Source organism: Euprymna scolopes, chromosome 3 (genome assembly GCF_053919585.1).
Source record: "Euprymna scolopes isolate OS-2025 chromosome 3, ASM5391958v1, whole genome shotgun sequence".
NCBI classification, from domain to species: domain Eukaryota; kingdom Metazoa; phylum Mollusca; class Cephalopoda; order Sepiida; family Sepiolidae; genus Euprymna; species Euprymna scolopes.
This window is the reverse complement of record NC_136484.1, coordinates 194,220,518-194,240,142: the sequence shown is the minus strand read 5'-3', so window position 1 is coordinate 194,240,142 and position 19,625 is coordinate 194,220,518. Positions and strand designations below refer to the sequence as shown.

At 33.0% G+C, this 19,625-nt stretch overlaps 1 protein-coding gene across 1 annotated transcript in view; it reads left to right on the top strand.

Moving 5' to 3' along the window:
- LOC145260460 (dynein axonemal intermediate chain 4-like) overlaps nt 1-16,816 on the top strand; it is a 160,170-nt gene extending 143,354 nt beyond the window's left edge. Inside the window, exons 22-24 of the mRNA XM_080118537.1 lie at nt 529-613; nt 7,366-7,449; nt 16,309-16,816. Of these exons, the coding sequence (XP_079974663.1) occupies nt 529-613; nt 7,366-7,449; nt 16,309-16,413 (274 nt within the window). The 3' untranslated portion in view covers nt 16,414-16,816. The remainder of the gene's footprint in view (nt 1-528; nt 614-7,365; nt 7,450-16,308) is intronic.
- Nucleotides 16,817-19,625: the final 2,809 nt, after the last annotated feature.

Below are 19,625 nucleotides of genomic sequence, written 5' to 3'. Positions count from 1 at the left end.
CTTGTTTTGATATCCATGGCATGCAGATCCTTGTCAGACCGTTCTAAAATTCCCACACTGTATCTCAAAACACCAACTTCCCATGCATTTACTACTACTACTACTACTACTACTACTACTACTACTACTACTACTACTAATAATAATAATAATAATAATAATAATAATAATAATAATAATAATAATAAATTGGTATGACTTAATAATAATAATAATAATAATAATAATAATAATAATAATAATTGGGTACGACATAATTCTGAGTCAGTTTAATGGTTGGATTTTTTTCTTTATCATAAAAATAAAACTCTTCTTAAACATTACCACAAACCATAAAATTAAGACAACAAATTACATTATTTTACTTAGTCATTGTAATCTATGATTGTTACTATTATCATTATTATTAGCAATAATATTCAATAGTTTACGGTTAGAGCATGGAATTTCTTCAGTTAATCTTAGATATTTTATTCAACGGTCAACATTCATTGTTAATCAGATCAAAACTGTTTTTCCTTACTTCAGACTTGATCCGATCATCAATTACCCACCAAAAGGTGCTCCCAGGGGACCAACGCCAACACAGATTACTTTTGCAAAAAATTCTGATGTAAGTTTGGCTTTTTTAAATATAATTTTTTTTTTATAAAGTTTTGTAATTTTGTAAAAATGACTGCAAATTTCTGACATTTATAGACTTGGACACACTAATTGCATTCGTTTTTGTTATAAAAAGACAATTTCCAACAATTTTTTACTTTTATTTTTGTAATAAGATAGGAAATTTCTTTGGATATTTGATAAGAACTATTTACTTGGACTTTATACTACTTCGCTTGATTAATTTAAGGATCACAGTTCCCCTGAAAGGAATTCTAGACATGCGCAGTCAGAACACTCACCCCGATATAAAAGTCAACACAACCATTCAACTTCCTCTTTCTTCCCTTTTTGCCTGGGTTCATCAACCACGCAAGTTCGGTGTCCATAGCTCTTGGCTTGAAGACTTTTCCACGTGGACGACTGCTATCATGAATGCACGGTTTAGCTGAGGCCAACACTCCCTTTCTATTTCCCTTTCTACATGCTGACTGCCATCTCTCATCCTCTACTTAATTCCTTTCTTTTCCACGCGCGTAGTCGTCAACGACTGAATGAACACGTGTTTCACCTAAACCCTTTATTTTTGACAGAAAATAAACGACATGTTTATTTTATCCAGCAATTGAGTTTTGTTTCCTTCTTTCCATTCGTTTCATTATTTTCTTTTGTAGCGAGTTAGGATATTTATATCCTGGTCCGTAACAGTTTTAGCTCGTCTCTCTAGTGGTCTTCATAGATTCATAATAAAGTATTACAGATGAAATTATTGTGTATATACAATAGTATTTGTTAATATAAATTATAAATATACATTATATGATATTTTTAAAAACGTACTGGAAACATTGTGCAATAACACTCAAGATGAGAATAATAATTTGAATATTCCAAATAATTTTTTTCCTTTACATTTGTTTGGTCATTTTGTTTGTAACGATGATCAGAATTGTTGTCATATTATTTATTGACTCGTGTTGAAAAATATCCCTGACTTTTTGACTTTTCATTTAAAATCATTTTTAATCTGTATTAAGTTTTCTTTTAATACGAAGTTTGTGTAAAATCATCAACTGTTTTTCTCTCAGCGAAGGCTAACAACTCCATATTTCTTGTGCAGGAGTTACTTCCCTTGACTCTATAAATTCATGGTCATATTTTTTATGTTTTACTAAAAATGTACGGCCAAAATTATACCCGGTCAATATACGACTGACTGCTCCTGCTGTTTGTCATATAGAAACAACCTGTAAAGTTGCTTGAATCAGCAGGAGCCGATTGGACAAGTTAGTCGTGCCGGATTTTAGTCGTTCACAATGCGCTTTACAAAAAATGTACGGCTAAATAATGTCCGATTATTTGCTCCTACTATTGATTTGCTATGAAAGCAACTTTGACGCGTACAAATTACTGGGTTTGTCAGCGCAAAACATTGTAAAAATCTGTTCTGATATCATTAAAATAAACAATAAAATGAATTTACTCACAAGTTTCAGTCGAGAGGTTATTTTATTTTTGCAAATATATTTTTAGATTCATATAAAGGATATTTACAAAATTTTTGAAAAATATTCTCTCTTAAGACAGAAAGTAAATGGATACATAAGTATTTATTTACATAATGAACTCCTTAAAGATTGAAACAATTATTTTTTCCAATTCCGTATGCCACTTATTTTCGTTAAAAAATCTTTGTAAAAAATAAAGTATATTTTTTAGATTAATCACGCCTTGACTAAAAATTAAACACAATTTCATGTCCATCTCATTAAATTCTGAAAGACTGAGACAATTATTTGGCACACTATTTGAAAAAAAAAAAAAAAAAAAATTCACAGTCATTAAGGGTTTAATTAATCCAAGCAAATTCGATAGTTTCAAGTTTAATTTAAAAAAAAAAGAAACAAAAAAAGAAACAAGGAATAGTCGATAATAACTTAAAAAAATGTTTGAGAAAACTTAAAAAATGACTTTTCTTTAGTTTTATTTTGAGAAATTAACCAGAGTTGCGGTTGCGTTATAATAAAACGGAACTTTATGCAATTTTATTAAAAAAAAAAAATAAAAGAAAAAGAAAGAAAGAAAGAAAAAAAAACAAAATAATTTAAAAAATAATAGTTATTTACTTGCCTCCCCACGAGGGCAGTTAAATGCTAATGTTTTAAATGAGAGGAAAACTAGTTCCCCCAAAAGAGGAAGATGGGATTGGAAACGTTGGCCAATCTTTAAGGATTTCTTCTACGTTTTACAAAGATTTTCTTGTGTCACATTTTTATTGTGTTAGAAAATTCAAATTTTGAAGAAAAAGGTCACTTGTAAAATTTAAATTACCCCCCCCCCAAAAAAAAACAAACAAACAAACAAAAAAAACTTCCGGCTAAAAGTTGTGACTGACTAAATTCATTTTGTTTTTTATTTCAATAATATAGAAATAAACTTGCTTATGTTTTTTTTACAAAGATTAAAAAAAAAAAAGAAAGTGGCGCACTGTGTTGATAAAAAAGTCCCCGTCTTTAAGGATTTGGCAAAAATAATTGTGACTGTGAATTAAATTGTTTTATTGTTTATTTTATTAACATTTTTTAAACTAACGGACTAAGTAGATTGCCCATGTAAAAATGGTGAATATTTAAGAAAAATCGGAAGTTTTCTTTAGTAAATATCTTTTTAGGTATGAACTTTAAAAGACATTTTCTAAAAATAAACCTCTCGAAGCTTCTGACTAAATTCTAATTAATTAATTAACTTCTGACTAAATTCTAATTAATTAACTTCTGACTAAATTCTAATTAATTAACTTTTGAATAAATTCTAATTAATTAATTTTCTGACTAAATTCTAATTAATTAACTAAATAGTTTATTACAAGATTGTTTTACCATATTTTACCCTGATGGACCCAGTTGATCGCCTGCATCAAAGTTGCTTTAATCATCATCAGCAGCAATTAGTCATGCATTAATCATACATATTTAGTAAAGCTATAATTTTTTATTATTGAGAATTGATTTGGAGCCGTTTCTTAGAATGTCTGACTCTTAAGTGACTTTCTAGTTTTTATTACTTGAACTCTCAGTTCATGTTCCATGCTCCTGCAGTATTTTTTTGAAATAGATTAATGATATTTAACAAAAAGTTTGGAAGATCTGAAACTTCTTCTCATCAAATCTTTCTTGGAGTTTGCACATTAGATCCATTGTTCTTTCTGCTTCTCATAAAGTCGATTCTCTTTATCATTCCAAACACTTTCTCACACTTGAAGCTATTCTCTATCTCTACAAATTTACTAGCAGATAATGTATGGAGAACTGATGCTATATTTGGGATGGCGAATCTCTATTCCATTTGAAGGTTTTTGATGAATTGCAGCAACATTTTTTCTTTTCTGCAATCTCTCTCTCATAGACGTGATGTTGCTAGTCTCAGTCTTTTCTATAAGCACTATTACAGCATTTTTTTTTCAAAATTGTTTGATTTATTTCCTGATTCCTTTGTTCCAGCTCGTTTCAGCTCATTAGTCTAGTGGTTTCCATCAGTTTGCTGTTTTGATACGTCACTGTAATACAGCTTCCTATTCTATTTTTAATTATATGCATATATCTCGAATATAATTATGTATATTGTAATATATGTAATATATGTAATATATTGTAATGTATGTAATATATTGTAATATATGTAATATATGTAATGTATGTAATATATGTAATGTATGTAATATATGTAATATATGTAATATATTGTAATATATGTAATGTATGTAATGTATGTAATATATGTAATATATGTAATATATTGTAATATATGTAATGTATGTAATATATGTAATATATTGTAATATATGTAATATATGTAATGTATGTAATATATGTAATGTATGTAATATATGTAATATATGTAATATATGTAATATATTGTAATATATGTAATGTATGTAATGTATGTAATATATGTAATATATGTAATATATGTAATACAGCTTCCTATTCCTATAGCGTCTTTCCAAGCACTGCAGACTTGTGAAACTCTCTTCTTGTTGAGTGTTTTCCCCCTACCTATACCATTAGTCTTTTTAAGATTGACGCCAATAAGCAAGTGTCTTGTGATAATCATTTTTTTATTCTTGTTTTTGAATTTTTGAGATGAGGATTAATAATTTTTATTATTTGAAACACTGTTCTCATCTTACATGTTGTCGAATTTGAAAATGTTTCTGTAAATCCTTTTAATCTGCAACAAAATCTAAATTTAATCTTTATTCAATCCGTGGAGATAACATGCTCTCATTCTATCAGCCATAGAATTCATCCTCAAGAAGAATGTAACTTTACAACCGAATTTTACCAAATACTTTATCCACTTTCCTACAGATCCTTGCAAATTCAAAAATATCTGTAGAAAAGCCAAGTACGTCCAAGGATGGAGTACTGCTGCCACATCTGAGCAGGAGCTGCTAAAAACATCCTATCCTGCCTTGACAAAATACAAACTAGACTTCGTGGCTTGGTGGGGGATGCCCTTTTCTCTTCCTTGCAACCTCTCTCCCACAGGAGAAACGTTGCGAGCCTGTCTTTGTTTTATCGTTACTTCCATGGCAAGTGCTCATCTGAGCTCCAATCTCTGGTCCCTCCTCGCCAATCTTTCACGATAAACACCCGTCTAGCTGAAACTACTGTCAAAAATTTTCCCCACTCTTTATCTGTGCCAAAACCAAAATGTAGATTCCATGAACAAAGCTTCTTTCTTAGAACTGCACGCCTGTGGAACTCTCTTCCGTTTGCCTGTTTCCCACCTGACTACAACCTGGATGTCTTTAAGTCCAATGTAAACAAATTCCTGATGAACCACCCCCCTTTAGTAAGACACTTTATCAAATCTCCAATACTAACGATTACTACGATACTATCCCATTGATTACTGTACACGCAATAACCCTTATCCCTGAGTGGCTTCCGGGCCTTGATAAGTGGTGACTTCCTTGTAAAAAAAAATAAAATAAAATATTCCTGAATTTGACAAGATAAATCTGGCGAAGGTATGAGGTTACAGTGACTGAAATGTGTGAATAACATTCAAACTCAGAACAGTTACTAAGTTATATACAGTTATTTTGGAATTCAAATGGTACGAAATAATGTTTTGGGTACTTCTGCACTTTAGTGCCCATTTTCCCATGAGTCTCGCTTGGCAACACCCAGCAGATGATAGAAACTGTCGGATTATACCAGGCGAACAGAAGTCAATAAAAAAAAAAAAGAAAACAAACAACCTACCGTAATAAATTCATAAATTTTACTGTTTTATTTATTTATTTATTTATTTATTTATTTGGGGATGGGGAGGTGGCGGTAATAAAAGTTTTGTTTCTTTGAATCAGTGAACAAATATATTTTTTTTGTTTGTGTATGGAAAGTTATTTTGGTATTGTATTCATTAAATTAATCAAAAAGTATTTACACACATTTTTGGTTTGGGGTGTATATAAATATTTTTCGTTAAATATTTTTTTCTTTCAAGGCCTTTTCCTTAAGGATAATATCTTTTATCGGTTGAAGGAAAGCAGCCAGCAACGGCAAAGTAGGTTGAGAAAGATTGTTAGAGAATGCAAAAGGAGGAGGAAGTTCCTGCGATATGTTTTATGATAGAGACAAAAGGATTCTTTCCAAATTTCTGTCTTCACATACATTCACTAAAATAACTGTCGAGCAGATCACTGTTGGTTCCACACTCTCTTTTATTTTGTTGTTTTGCCTCTTTCCACATCCTCTCCACATGATTTGTGGTAGTCGTAGGGTCCACAAAATTATGGTTGTTGTTAACTGTAAGATGTTTTAAACTTTTTCCTTTATTTTCTTTCAATTTTTATCCGGTCGTGTCTCTTTTTGTTCACTTTATATAATCCGATGGTTTCTATCATTTGCCAGGTGTGGCAGAGTAAAACTCACAGAAAAACGGGCATTAAAGTGCAGAAGTGCCATTATTTTTATTATTTTCTTGTTTCTTTGTGTTATGTTGAGGGTAGACTGTCCATGAATGATTTCCGACTTCAAGATTCTTTATTTTTGCATTTATGTTTTGTTATCTCTAATCAGACCAGATTGTGCACTGGCATGAGCATTCTCATGACAGTTTTCTCAGCCGTACTACTTCCATACTGGCTTATGACAAATTGGAAGCAGCTGTCTTTGTGACACTAGCACTAGAAGTGATTGAGGAACTTCATTGAACTTCTAGAATATCACAGGAAGACTAACAGGTGCTGCATTTTCTCTAAGAGTGGTCTGGAACTGCGCAAGACAGGACCATTTACATTCCTGAGGTATTATACATCCATGCATATCTAAAATATATATATAGCACCTACTATTCCCAAATGTTTTACCCATCAACATCGCTTAACTTCACAGATTGTCAGACAAAAAAAAAATGACTTGGACGTATTTTATACTGTTTTGCTTTTTTTTATTGAAACTGGTTTTCCAAAACCTCATTTTTTTATCATTTTCTGAACAAAAAAGAAAAACTACCACAATTTTCACACATTTCCATTAAAAATTTTTTCATGAATATTTTATGTTTTCCATAAGAGTTCTACAGTTTGGATTAAAGACTTTAGCAGCTGAATGTGACCCATGGAGAGCCATAACTTGGAGAGCCATGATCTAACAAATATCTCAATATGATTTTGCTGTATGCATTACTCTGAAAAAACCAATAATTTCCTTTCCTTTAAGTGCGTTTATTTTTAAAAAATTTTTCCAGTGCGTTTATGTTGGTGATGATGAAGGCAGCGTGGTTGTCCTTCAACTACAAGCGCTGCCAACTCCTCCAGATCCAGACAAGCAGGTGAGTTTAATTTCATAACAAGAAATACATGCTGGTTGAAACGCTCTTTGCAGGAGGAAGGAAAGGCATCTTGTTTTGTATGTATCTGGTGCGGCAATCACGTAGATTGTTTGCTGGAAAAATGGCAGAAAGTGAGTGATGTGAACGTAATTGACCTGATGAATAGTTTGTGATTCAAACAGGTTATTTGTAATTTCAAATGAAGAGAAAGTTTATAGGTTATTTGTAATTTCAAATGAAGAGAAAGTTTATAGGTTATTTGTAATTTCAAATGAAGAGAAAGTTTATAGGTTATTTGTAATTTCAAATGAAGAGAAAGTTTATAGGTTATTTGTAATTTCAAATGAAGAGAAAGTTTATAGGTTATTTGTAATTTCAAATGAAGAGAAAGTTTATAGGTTATTTGTAATTTCAAATGAAGAGAAAGTTTGTAGGTTATTTGTAATTTCAAATGAAGAGAAAGTTTATAGGTTATTTGTAATTTCAAATGAAGAGAAAGTTTATAGGTTATTTGTAATTTCAAATGAAGAGAAAGTTTATAGGTTATTTGTAATTTCAAATGAAGAGAAAGTTTATAGGTTATTTGTAATTTCAAATGAAGAGAAAGTTTATAGGTCATTTGTAATTTCAAATGAAGAGAAAGTTTATAGATTATTTGTAATTTCAAATGAAGAGAAAGTTTATAGGTTATTTGTAATTTCAAATGAAGAGAAAGTTTATAGGTTATTTGTAATTTCAAATGAAGAGAAAGTTTATAGGTTATTTGTAATTTCAAATGAAGAGAAAGTTTATAGGTTATTTGTAATTTCAAATGAAGAGAAAGTTTATAGGTTATTTGTAATTTCAAATGAAGAGAAAGTTTATAGGTTATTTGTAATTTCAAATGAAGAGAAAGTTTATAGGTTATTTGTAATTTCAAATGAAGAGAAAGTTTATAGGTTATTTGTAATTTCAAATGAAGAGAAAGTTTATAGGTTATTTGTAATTTCAAATGAAGAGAAAGTTTATAGGTTATTTGTAATTTCAAATGAAGAGAAAGTTTATAGGTTATTTGTAATTTCAAATGAAGAGAAAGTTTATAGGTTATTTGTAATTTCAAATGAAGAGAAAGTTTATAGGTTATTTGTAATTTCAAATGAAGAGAAAGTTTATAGGTCATTTGTAATTTCAAATGAAGAGAAAGTTTATAGGTTATTTGTAATTTCAAATGAAGAGAAAGTTTATAGGTTATTTGTAATTTCAAATGAAGAGAAAGTTTATAGGTCATTTGTAATTTCAAATGAAGAGAAAGTTTATAGGTTATTTGTAATTTCAAATGAAGAGAAAGTTTATAGGTTATTTGTAATTTCAAATGAAGAGAAAGTTTATGGGTTATTTGTAATTTCAAATGAAGAGAAAGTTTATAGGCTTGTAATGATGGTGTATTAAAGCTGTTGCCAACCAGTAAGTACCTCACTGCCGATGCAATCCTCTATCTGTATAAGAGCCAAGATTGCCCTGAAATGGAGCAATGTTGGCCACATCTGGGCAGGAGCTACTCAGCGCACTCAATCCTGCATTGATAGAATTCAAAACCTTTTCTCTTCCCTTCAACCTCTTTTCACAGAAGAGATGTAGCGAGTGAAATTGCGTTCAACACTTAGACATCACAGATATCGGCTGAACTGATGGATTAAAAATAACATCACACCAAAGGATGGGAAATTACCTACAACAGCGCTGGCCAATGCCATATATACATATCGTGTTAGACTAAAGGGAATTGATGCTGCACAGCCAGTCAACCAGAAAATACATGCCAAATATGAGGTAGGGGATCCAGTTTGGGTGAGACCACCTGGAAACTGGTGCACCACCAAATTCAAGCGAGGACGAATCTCTGGGGTGATCAGCCAGCAATCGGTCCTACTTGACGGAACCCCGCGCCATGTGCATGATCTTCGTCCAGCTTCTGAGGTGCATCATACAACTACAGCAATGAATCCTCAAGTGATAAGCTACTTATGAACAAAATCAACAGCTGCTGATGCTGATTCTGTATTAATCAGTGATAGAGGGTGAGGATGAGAAATAACAGTGAGTGCTTTGGTCCTGGATCATATTATTCAAGCATCCACTTGTCCCACTACAGGAGAAAGAAATTCGAAAAAGAGAAAGTATAAAATTTCTAGGGCAATTGCTCTTGATATATCAAAGGCCTTCGACAAGGTATAGCATAAGGGTCTACTTCACAAGATTTCCAGCTACGGTATAACTGGAAATGTTTTCTCAATCATTAAATCATTTCTCTCCAATAGGCTCATAAGAGTACTGGTCGATGGACAAAAATCGGAGGCCTGCAGTATTAATGCTGGAGTTCCTCAGGGGTCAATCCTGGCCCCAACTCTCTTCCTGATCTACATCAATGACCTCCCTAAACACATACTTAAATCATTCGTTGACATCTATGCTGATGACATGACCATCTATGGCAACACATCAAAGGCTGTAAATGACAAAGTTCTCTCTGATTCTCTCTCCTCTGATCTCGAGCGTGTGGTTCAGTGGGGGAAGACTTGGCTGGTTACCTTTAATGCATCTAAAACCAAACTCATATCATCAACGCTCTGATCCCCATCTGGCATCAATTGGGATGGATGGCTCTCGTCTGGGAGAGGCCCCGTGTTTTGACAAGCTTCTGGGTTTGACCTTTACTCCTGATCTGAAATGGAACACGTATATCAAGTCTGTTGCCAAGGTCGCTGGAAAGATGGCGGGATCCTTCTACCGCTCCAGAAGATATCTCACTACTGATGCAATTCTCTATCTCTATAAAAGCCAAGTACGTCCAAGGATGGAATACTGCTGCCATATCTGGGCAAGAGCTGCTAAAAACAGCCTATCCTGCCTTGACAGAGTACAAAATAGACTTCGTGGCTTAGTAGGGGATGCCCTTATCTCTACCCTGCAACCTCTCTCCCACAGAAGAGACGTTGCGAGCCTATCATTGTTTTATCGTTATTTCCATGGCAGGTGCTCGTCTGAACTCCAATCTCTGGCCCGCCCTCGCCAATCTTTCACGAAAAACACCCGTCTAGCTGAATCCACTGTGAAAAATTTCCCCCACTCTTTATCTGTGCCTAAATCAAAACGTGGACGCCTGTGGAACTCTGTTCCGTCTGCCTGCTTCCCACCTGACTACAACTTGGATGTGTTCAAGTCCAATGTTAACAAATTCCTAATGAACCGCCCCCTTAAGTAAACACTTCATCAAATCTCCGCACTAACGTAATGTACTTGCAGTAACCCTTATCCCTGAGTGGCTTCCGGGCCTTGATAAGTGGTGACCACTGTGTAAAAAAAAAAAAAATAAAAATAAAAATTTAAGTCTCCAATATGTTGAGTGTGTGTGTGTGTGGGGGATAATTTTATTTGATTCCCTCTCCCCACTCTCTATTCACCTGCAGAGATGATTCACAGATGATAGTTAATCTACAGTTTCTTTTATTCATCTTTATGCGAACATACAAGGTTCGCTATTTCTAACTGTTTATGTATGACAAATAAAGGCACGACAAATGTACAACAATTGCTCCTGCTGATTGTTTATTCATGTAATATTTAAGCACGTCATTCAAACAACCTAGGATTCTTATGTTTAGACTAACAAACAAATGATTGTAATTTAGACAGACTGACATGCTTTGTAACAAAAATAAACAAGTATATTTTATTTTTTCATGCTAAAAATCTTTGTGACAAAATAAACAAGTTATTTTTTTCACAAAAAATATTAAAAAAAAATAAGTTTATTTATTTTTTTTACCCTGAAAAATTTTTATAAAAAAATGAACAAGGTTATTTAATTTTTTTTCTGCTAAAAATCTTTGTAAAAAATAAACAAGTTTTTTTTTTTTATTTTCAAACCAACAGTCTGTGATTTAAGGGAATTAAATCATTTGTTGATATATTTACTTTTCATTATTACTTTTATTTGATGTTTACTTAAAAAAAAGAAACACTATATAAAAAAAAAAGATTACGATTTTAAAAAAGGAAACAAACATTTTTATTTTTATGTTTGACTCATACTTTTTAAAAATATTCCCCTCCTAAGTCTGAAAAAAAATTGTTTAATTTTTACAAATATTTGTAGCTAAAAATAAAACTAAAAAGACAGCAGGAAAATTTGTCACGTCTAAATATTTAATGAATAAAGAATCAGCAGTTGTACATTTGCCGTGCCTTAATTTTTCATACATAATCAATAAAACGATTCTTTGTAATCAAAACACATTTTCAGATGAACGTGTCGAGGGCTTCACGTTCTACAGATTGACATCGGAACAATAGCCAGCAATAAATCCATAAATCAACAAATACTATCACTGGATTAAGCGAGGTTAATCTTTCAGATTTCACCTTACCCTCTTTGGTGAATCAATTTTCCGAACATATTGAATGTAAAATGAATCGAAACCGATTTGAAGGATTTTCTTGTACCTGTACCCATAGCAGCATTCACCCGGGATGGGTTGAGTTGGCCTCAATGGTGTTAACTGCATCTCGCGTCAACACCATTGGGGCCGACAAATGGAAGGATTTTCTTGGAATTGCAGCAAATTTGATCGTACGAAGTCCATCCACACATCTTGATGAGACGTTCTCCGCTGATTCCATTGTCACACTCAAGTGAAAAAAGTAATTTGGGGTATTTGTAATTGTTGTTCACATAACGAAAAAGAAGTAAAAATACAAAAAAATCTTCAACAAATAAATGTAACCAAAGGTAAAATAAATTACTTCTCTACTTACCTCAATATGTTTGTGGTTCAACATATTTTAAAGCTTTTTTGGTTCAAAATAAACAGTGTATTCAATCTGTTCAATTACAATGAAAAAAAAAATATATGCCTGCATGAGGATCCTTGCTAACTGCTCAAAAGTCGAAGATTAAACAAAATACCAGTAGAGACGCATCCAATAAATGTCATAAATCGTGTGAAAATGTATTGTTCTACCAATATTTTATTTAATTTTCTATTTTTGAGCGATTATCAAGGGTGCAATGCTTATGGCAGCGATGTCTTTTGTGTCACAACTGAAAAGAGTTGGCAACATAGTTTATATTGAATCAAAAAGCGTTATGAAATAAGTTAAAAAACAAAAAAACTTATCCAGGTAGGTAAAAGAGTAACTTCTTTTGCCTTTGATAACGTCTGTTTATTTATTTTACTCTTTTTCACCGTGGACATGAAGGGTTACTATTTGGGATCATGTCTACTAGGGACTATGGGGGGAGTTGAGCAGCGGAATGTCTGCATTACATTTAAACTTCATCATCTTAGTCCAGGAAGCAGGAAGCAGGGAGGAAATTCCAAAGTCTAGCAGTCCAAGTAAAAGGATTTACAACCTCTACAGTAGAAAGAGTGAGATCTTGCTGCTAGATGGTTTTGTCAGGGCTATGTACGAAGTCTGAAGTACAAGTGCAACAAGTTTGTCAGAGCACGTTCCATTAAAATATTTGTAAAACAGATGCAGGGATGCATCGTTATAATGATGGGACAGAGATTGGAACTTCCGATATGTAACAGAGCACGTATGAGAATATCAGCAGCAGCAGCTGAAGGATGGATGGCAAGCGATTGTATTAGCAGCAGGAGCAGCGTTTTCACAAGCATAGAAATTAGCAAGTGTGGTCGGGTTTGCGTCTGGTCGGAGAAGAAAAAAGTCGTTGAAGAAGGAGATGGACATGAAAAGTGAAGGCAAAAATGGGACTGATGAAAGAGAAATGCACCGTCGGGTTAGATGGACATTTGGCAGAGCTTTTTTAAGTTGTGTCGGGATGGGAAAGTAACAATAATAAATGCTTTTGATAAAAAAAAAAAGGAAAAAATGCTGACTTATATTTTTACTAATTTCTTTCCAGTTTTATTTTTATAAATTACTAAATTAAAACGTAACGCCACGTAACGTTACAGATAGTGCAGGAACTATTAGATTGGAGATTCATTTTTTTTGACTTCTTTTTATTATGTAAACAACAAATGCACCAATCCAGATGTGGCAACACTGCTCTATGCATGGCAAATAATCATTTATTCGATACAGGATACTCTCAGGTGTAATTTTCGTGCACGGTAGAGAGACTTACATTTGCAGCAGCCTTGATTATGTCCTCAAAGTATTTGTTCCAATTCATGTTTCCTGTGAACATTAATCTGAGGAGTTTGAATGAAGAGCTCTCAGTTAGGATGTTATTAGTCATGGTTATCGGTAGTTGAGAAGGTTTCTTGTAATTGTTAAAGGAAAGAAGTTTAGTTTTATTAGCATTAAATGTTACCAATCATTAGCATCCCCATCCCATTACGGAGTGGGAATCATTTTTTAAGGTTTCTGCCTTGGATATGTTACACAATATTTGCAGATTGAAGTCGTGAAAAATCTTCCCTTGAAAAGAATCTATATATATAAATTTGTATTCTTGTCTGTTTGTTTGTTCACAAGTTGATTAATATATAATAAATCCATTACTTTATCATATTATTCATTCTTATATATACTACGATTATTGCAAAATATAAGATTAAAGACGTGACGTCATTTTCATATTACATTAAGGAAAATCAACTTTATTAAATAGCAGTGTATTAGTTATTGTTTATAGTGAGAGAATTATTTTAAGTGTTCTATTTAAGTTTATTATTAAAATTTGATTTATATTGATAACATATTTAATTTAATTTATTTTTACCGACATCAATTTTTTTATGAATCGGTTTGAGTTATTTCCCCCTGGGCACGAACGTTGTTCTTTTTGTTTTTGTTTTCTTTTCCGGCGGATATTAAAATTAAAAACTTTCAAGCATTATTTTTGGAATTAGTTTAAATAAAATAATTTCCGTGATTTCGAAATTAACGTTGTGGTCCAGTGAATTTTTATTTTAAAATAAACAAACGATTCAATTCAACTACGATTCTTTATTTAAAAAACAAAACAAAAAAAAACTTTTATTTACATTTTTTTACCAAATTTTTTCTTCACATTTTTTTGACATCATAACTAATTTTTTTTTCTTTTAAAAACGCAATGTCATAACTCATCATTTTTATAACATAATCATTCGGTTAACACAAATTCTACTTTGGTATTTTTTAAACAGAATTATTTACAGTTTGTTATCGTTGCAACAAACCGTAAAGACAAATCTTTCTAGACTGAGGGAGCATAAAAGAAATTCGCTTAAATTGGAATATAGTCATAAAAAGGGGCTCAATATCTGGAGAATAGCTTCTCTTCATATCCCTTCTGCTGAAATATCTGGTGGAGGGTTTGTCACATACTTCTTTTTTCGGGGCCGGGGGGGGGGGGGTTATGGTTACATTTTCATGTTTTCATTCATTTTTTTATTTTTGTTGGATAACGATAGAGTTGACAATGAAAAACTGCTCGATATTCTTAGTATAGCAGGTGTGGCCAAACCGAACTTCATGTCGACCCTGGCAACGCTGGGTACCCATGCTAGTAACAAATATAATTATAATTAAACAATGTTTATGACATTAATGTACTCCTCCTCCTCCTCCCCCTCCTCCTCCAGAACCCCACCATAATCATCATTGTTATAATCATCATCATCATCATCATCATCATCATCATCATCATAATCATTGTTCTTATCATCATCAGCATCGTCATTATCATCATAATCATTATCATCATCGCCATCATCATCAATAGCATCATCATTATAATCATTATCATCATCGTCATCATCATCATCATCATCAATAGCATCATCATCATTACCATAATCGTCATCATCATTGCTATCATCATCATTGTCATCATCATCATCATCATCATCATCATCATCGTCGTCGTCGTCGTCGTCGTCATCATCATCATTATAATTAAATAGAATTGTCAATAAAAGCAAAAAATTGTTTAGAAAGAAAGAAATGAAAAAACTAATGGCAGAATGATTGCGTAAAGCCAATTGCACACATCCGAGCAGATCATATATCGCAGCATATAAATTGAGGAAGATTCAGAAATATCGCACATGCAGCAAGAATACTTAGTGCTGTGGAATTAATAAGAACATTGTTTTTGCTTCAATCTTAATAAAAACCAATAATCCACGATCATCTGTTTTGTATTGACTACTAACTCTAACCGTCTCCCTCCTTCCCAGAAACAGCTAACCCAACCACTACAACAACAACAAACATAAATGCAGAGAAATTTCATGTTTAATACGTTATGAAACAACTTTGAGAGTTTTTAATCCATTTTTATAAACGTTAAAAAGCTTGTTAACTTAGAATAAATTTCTTTATGCCAAATTGATGGTTAAATATGGTTGAATTTGTGCATTAAATACTATTAATCCCTAATTTTTGTGGCATTGTTGTGACTTATCCCTATTAATCAATAACTGTGCATGAAATAGATACCATAATACTTAGTTTGCTGCACCTTATCATAACAAAGGTCCACACAAAATTTCAATGAGTAGTTCCAAGCAAAAGTCTAACAGACAAACAAACAGACTAAGGAAAATATAATATAGAATCGAATTAGGATGTTAAGTTATAAAATCCTTTCTGTCTCCTCTCCCTACCCCTCCTCCTCTTGATTCCCTTCCTCCTCCTCCTCCTCCTCCTCCTCCTCCTCCTCGTCATCATCATCATCATCATCATCATCATCATCATCATCATCATTTTAACAACTGTTACACATGCTGGCATATGTTGAATGCCTTTTAGAAATTGATTTCCACACCTGATAGACTCTGGTGACGTTACATAGTCGCAATTACTGCTCCCTCTCCACCTCCAAACTTTGTCTAATCTTTCTTTTTTTCTCTTTTACAGAAACAAACTTTGATTGAAATCTTGGACTCTTCCTTAGCAAATCAGCTGAAGGACAAGAACGAAAAGAGCAACCTGTTTAAGTCGAGTTTGGACACGGACACATAGGGAGACGTCGTCTAAAACCCATGATGTTTTGGAAAGGAGTTTTTCTATTCAAAGATTTTGCAGTTGAACTATAACAAAAACAACAAAACTGCGGAAATATTCACTGTGAAACTCAATTCAATTTTTTTTGAAAAAAAAAATGAAAACTAATTTTTTTAACAATTGATATTTTTTATGAAGTTGGTTTGACCGTTTGAAATGTTTTGGGAATATTTTCAATCAATTATTAATTTATTCAAACACGATTGAACTTGCATCACCAGAGACTTTTGTAAGGACTCATAATTCTACGTCTTTTTTTTTGGCTCAGTATGGCATAAGGTCAAATTAAATAAGTTGTTCTGAAATATTATTTTTTATTGAAATTTGTTGAATTAAAAATAAAACTTTTTTTTTCAGTGTTGCCTTTTGCTTCCCCTATTTTTTAAATTTTTTTCATCTTGAAAAATCTGAGTGTAAATCGACAATTTGATTGGATAATTTAGAGATGAATGTTAGGTGTGTGATTTCCCCCCTCCCAGCACATCTCTTATATAAAGTGCAGTTGTCTCTGTGTATGTGTGTATGTATGTCTAGTTAAAAGTAAAAAAACTACAAAACTCTCCTCCTTTTTCTCTTTGTCCTGCTCTCTTTTTCTCTTCTCTCTCTTCCCATCTCTACCGTCTCCCTCTCTTTTGCTCCTCCCCAACTCTTTCCTCTCCTACTCTCTCTCTACCACCTATGGATACACCACGGGTTGATTGTGTTCAATTTCATTAAAAAATGATTCAAATTAACAAATTTGTAATAATGAGAAATTATCAATCAGCAATAAAAAATACCCCCTTACTCTACGTCCAATTTCTTTATCTCAAGTTGTCAATTTAGCGTGGAATGTTTTTAACCAAAGAAATAAGGGAGACGGAGACCCCCCCCCCCCCCGAAGGAGAATGTAGCCGTCATCTCTATCTCTACTAATATATAAAAGTCACTTGGTGTGCGTGTGTGTGTGTGTGTGTGTGTGTGTGTGTGTGAGTTCCCCATAGGTTCCGAAACAGCTGAGTCTATCTTTTGAAAATTTCACACAAAACTAATTTATTTGTCTGACAGTGTTCTTAGATATATTGACATTCATCCAATAAGTATCGAAAATCGAAAAAATCCAATCTTAAAACTAGTTTTTTTTTTGTTTTTTATTTTTACATGGGATCACCACTTATCAAGGCCCGTAAGCCACTCGGGGATAAGGGTTATTTTGTGTACAATAATTAATGGGATAATATCGTAGTAATAGTTGGTATTGGAGATTTGATAAAGCGTCTTACTTAAGAGGGCGATTAATCAGGAATTTGTTAACATTGGACTTGAAGATATCCAAGTTGTAGTCAGGTGGGAAATAGGCAAACGGAAGAGAATTCCACAGGCGTGCACTTCTCAGAAAAAAGCTATGTTCATGGAATCTACGTTTTGATTTAGGCACAGATAAAGAGTGGGGGAAATTATTGACAGTGGTTTTAGCTAGACGGGTGTTTATCATGAAGGATTGCCGAGGGGGGGCAGAGATTGGAGCTCGGATGAGCACTTGCCATGGAAGTAACGATAAAACAAAGACAGGCTCGCAACGTCTCTTCTGTGGGAGAGAGGTTGCAGGGAAGAGAAGAGAGCATCCCCTACTAAGCCACGAAGTCTATTTTGTAATTTGTCAAGGCAGGATAGGCTGTTTTTTGAAGCTCCAGCGCAGATGTGGCAGCAGTACTCCATCTTTCGATGTACTTGGCTTTTATAGAGATAGAGAATTGCATCAGTAGTGAGATATCTTCTGGAGCGGTAGAAGAATCCCACCATTTTCCCAGCGGCCCAGGCAACAGACTTTATATACGTGTTCCATTTCAGATCAGGAGTAAAGGTCAAACCCAGAAGCTTGTCAAACCATGAAGCCTCCCCAAGACGGGAGCCATCCATTTCAATTGATGCTAGATGAGGAACAGAGCGTTGATGATGTAAAGTTAGGAGCTTGGTTTTAGATGCATTAAAAGTAACCAGCCAAGTCTTCCCCCACTGAACCACGCGCTCAAGATCAGAGGAGAGGGAATCAGAGAGAGCTTTGTCATTTACGGCCTTTGATGTGTTGCCGTAGATGGTCGTGTCATCAGCATAGATGTCAATGAATGATTTAAGTATGTGTTTAGGGAGATCATTGATGTAGATCAGGAAAAGAGTTAGGCCCAGGATGAACCCCTGAGGAACTCCAGCATTAATACTGCAGGCTTCTGATTTTTGTCCATCGACCACTACTCTTATGAGCATATATATATATATATATATATATATATATATATATATATATATATATATATATATATACTAGCAAAAGTACCCATCGTTGACTGGGTTCAAAAACAGCCTACAGAAAATGGACTCTGATTTATGAAAGTATGATAGGTTATGAAAAGGAAGGGTTGTAAAGACATAGCTTCGAATTTGGGGGTATCAAAACCAAAGCAAAATATGTTCAAAGTAAAAATAAAATAGATAAACCCCATAATTTATTATATCATACCTGTTCACACTGAAACACTTATCACAATATTCTGTGCATCTATATTAAAAAACCTTGTTAAACTTTGTGACATATTTCCATTCTATGGAGCGAACAAACACCCCATAATTTTATTATACCATATTTCTTCAAACTGAAACACAATTATAAAAGTATACTTATGCAGATAGATATGAAAAGTCTTTATTAAAGTTTGTGCCTATTTCCATTCTATGGAGGCCAGCCGTGAACGCAGACCTCACAATTTTATTATACCGTTCCTATTTAAGTTAAAACATACTTATCAAAGTATTCTTATGTACATTTATATCAAAAACACTTGTAAACGTTTATTTTAATTTTTAAATTTTTTATTTCCATACTTTGTGGACCAGGCGCGTACGCAGCCCCCACAATTTTAATGAACCACCGTTCTGCCAGATCAAACATACCCATTCCTGTGTCTCGATACATCTTCTATCATTATATATAATTAGTTTTTAAAATAGTCAACCATATAGGAGCCTATTCGTGACCAGACACACACACGCACACACACACACACACACGGACATTCAGTTTTATATTATAGATATGTATATATATATGCATATATATATATATATGTATATATATGTATATATATATATGTATATATATATGTATATATATATGTATATATATATATACATGT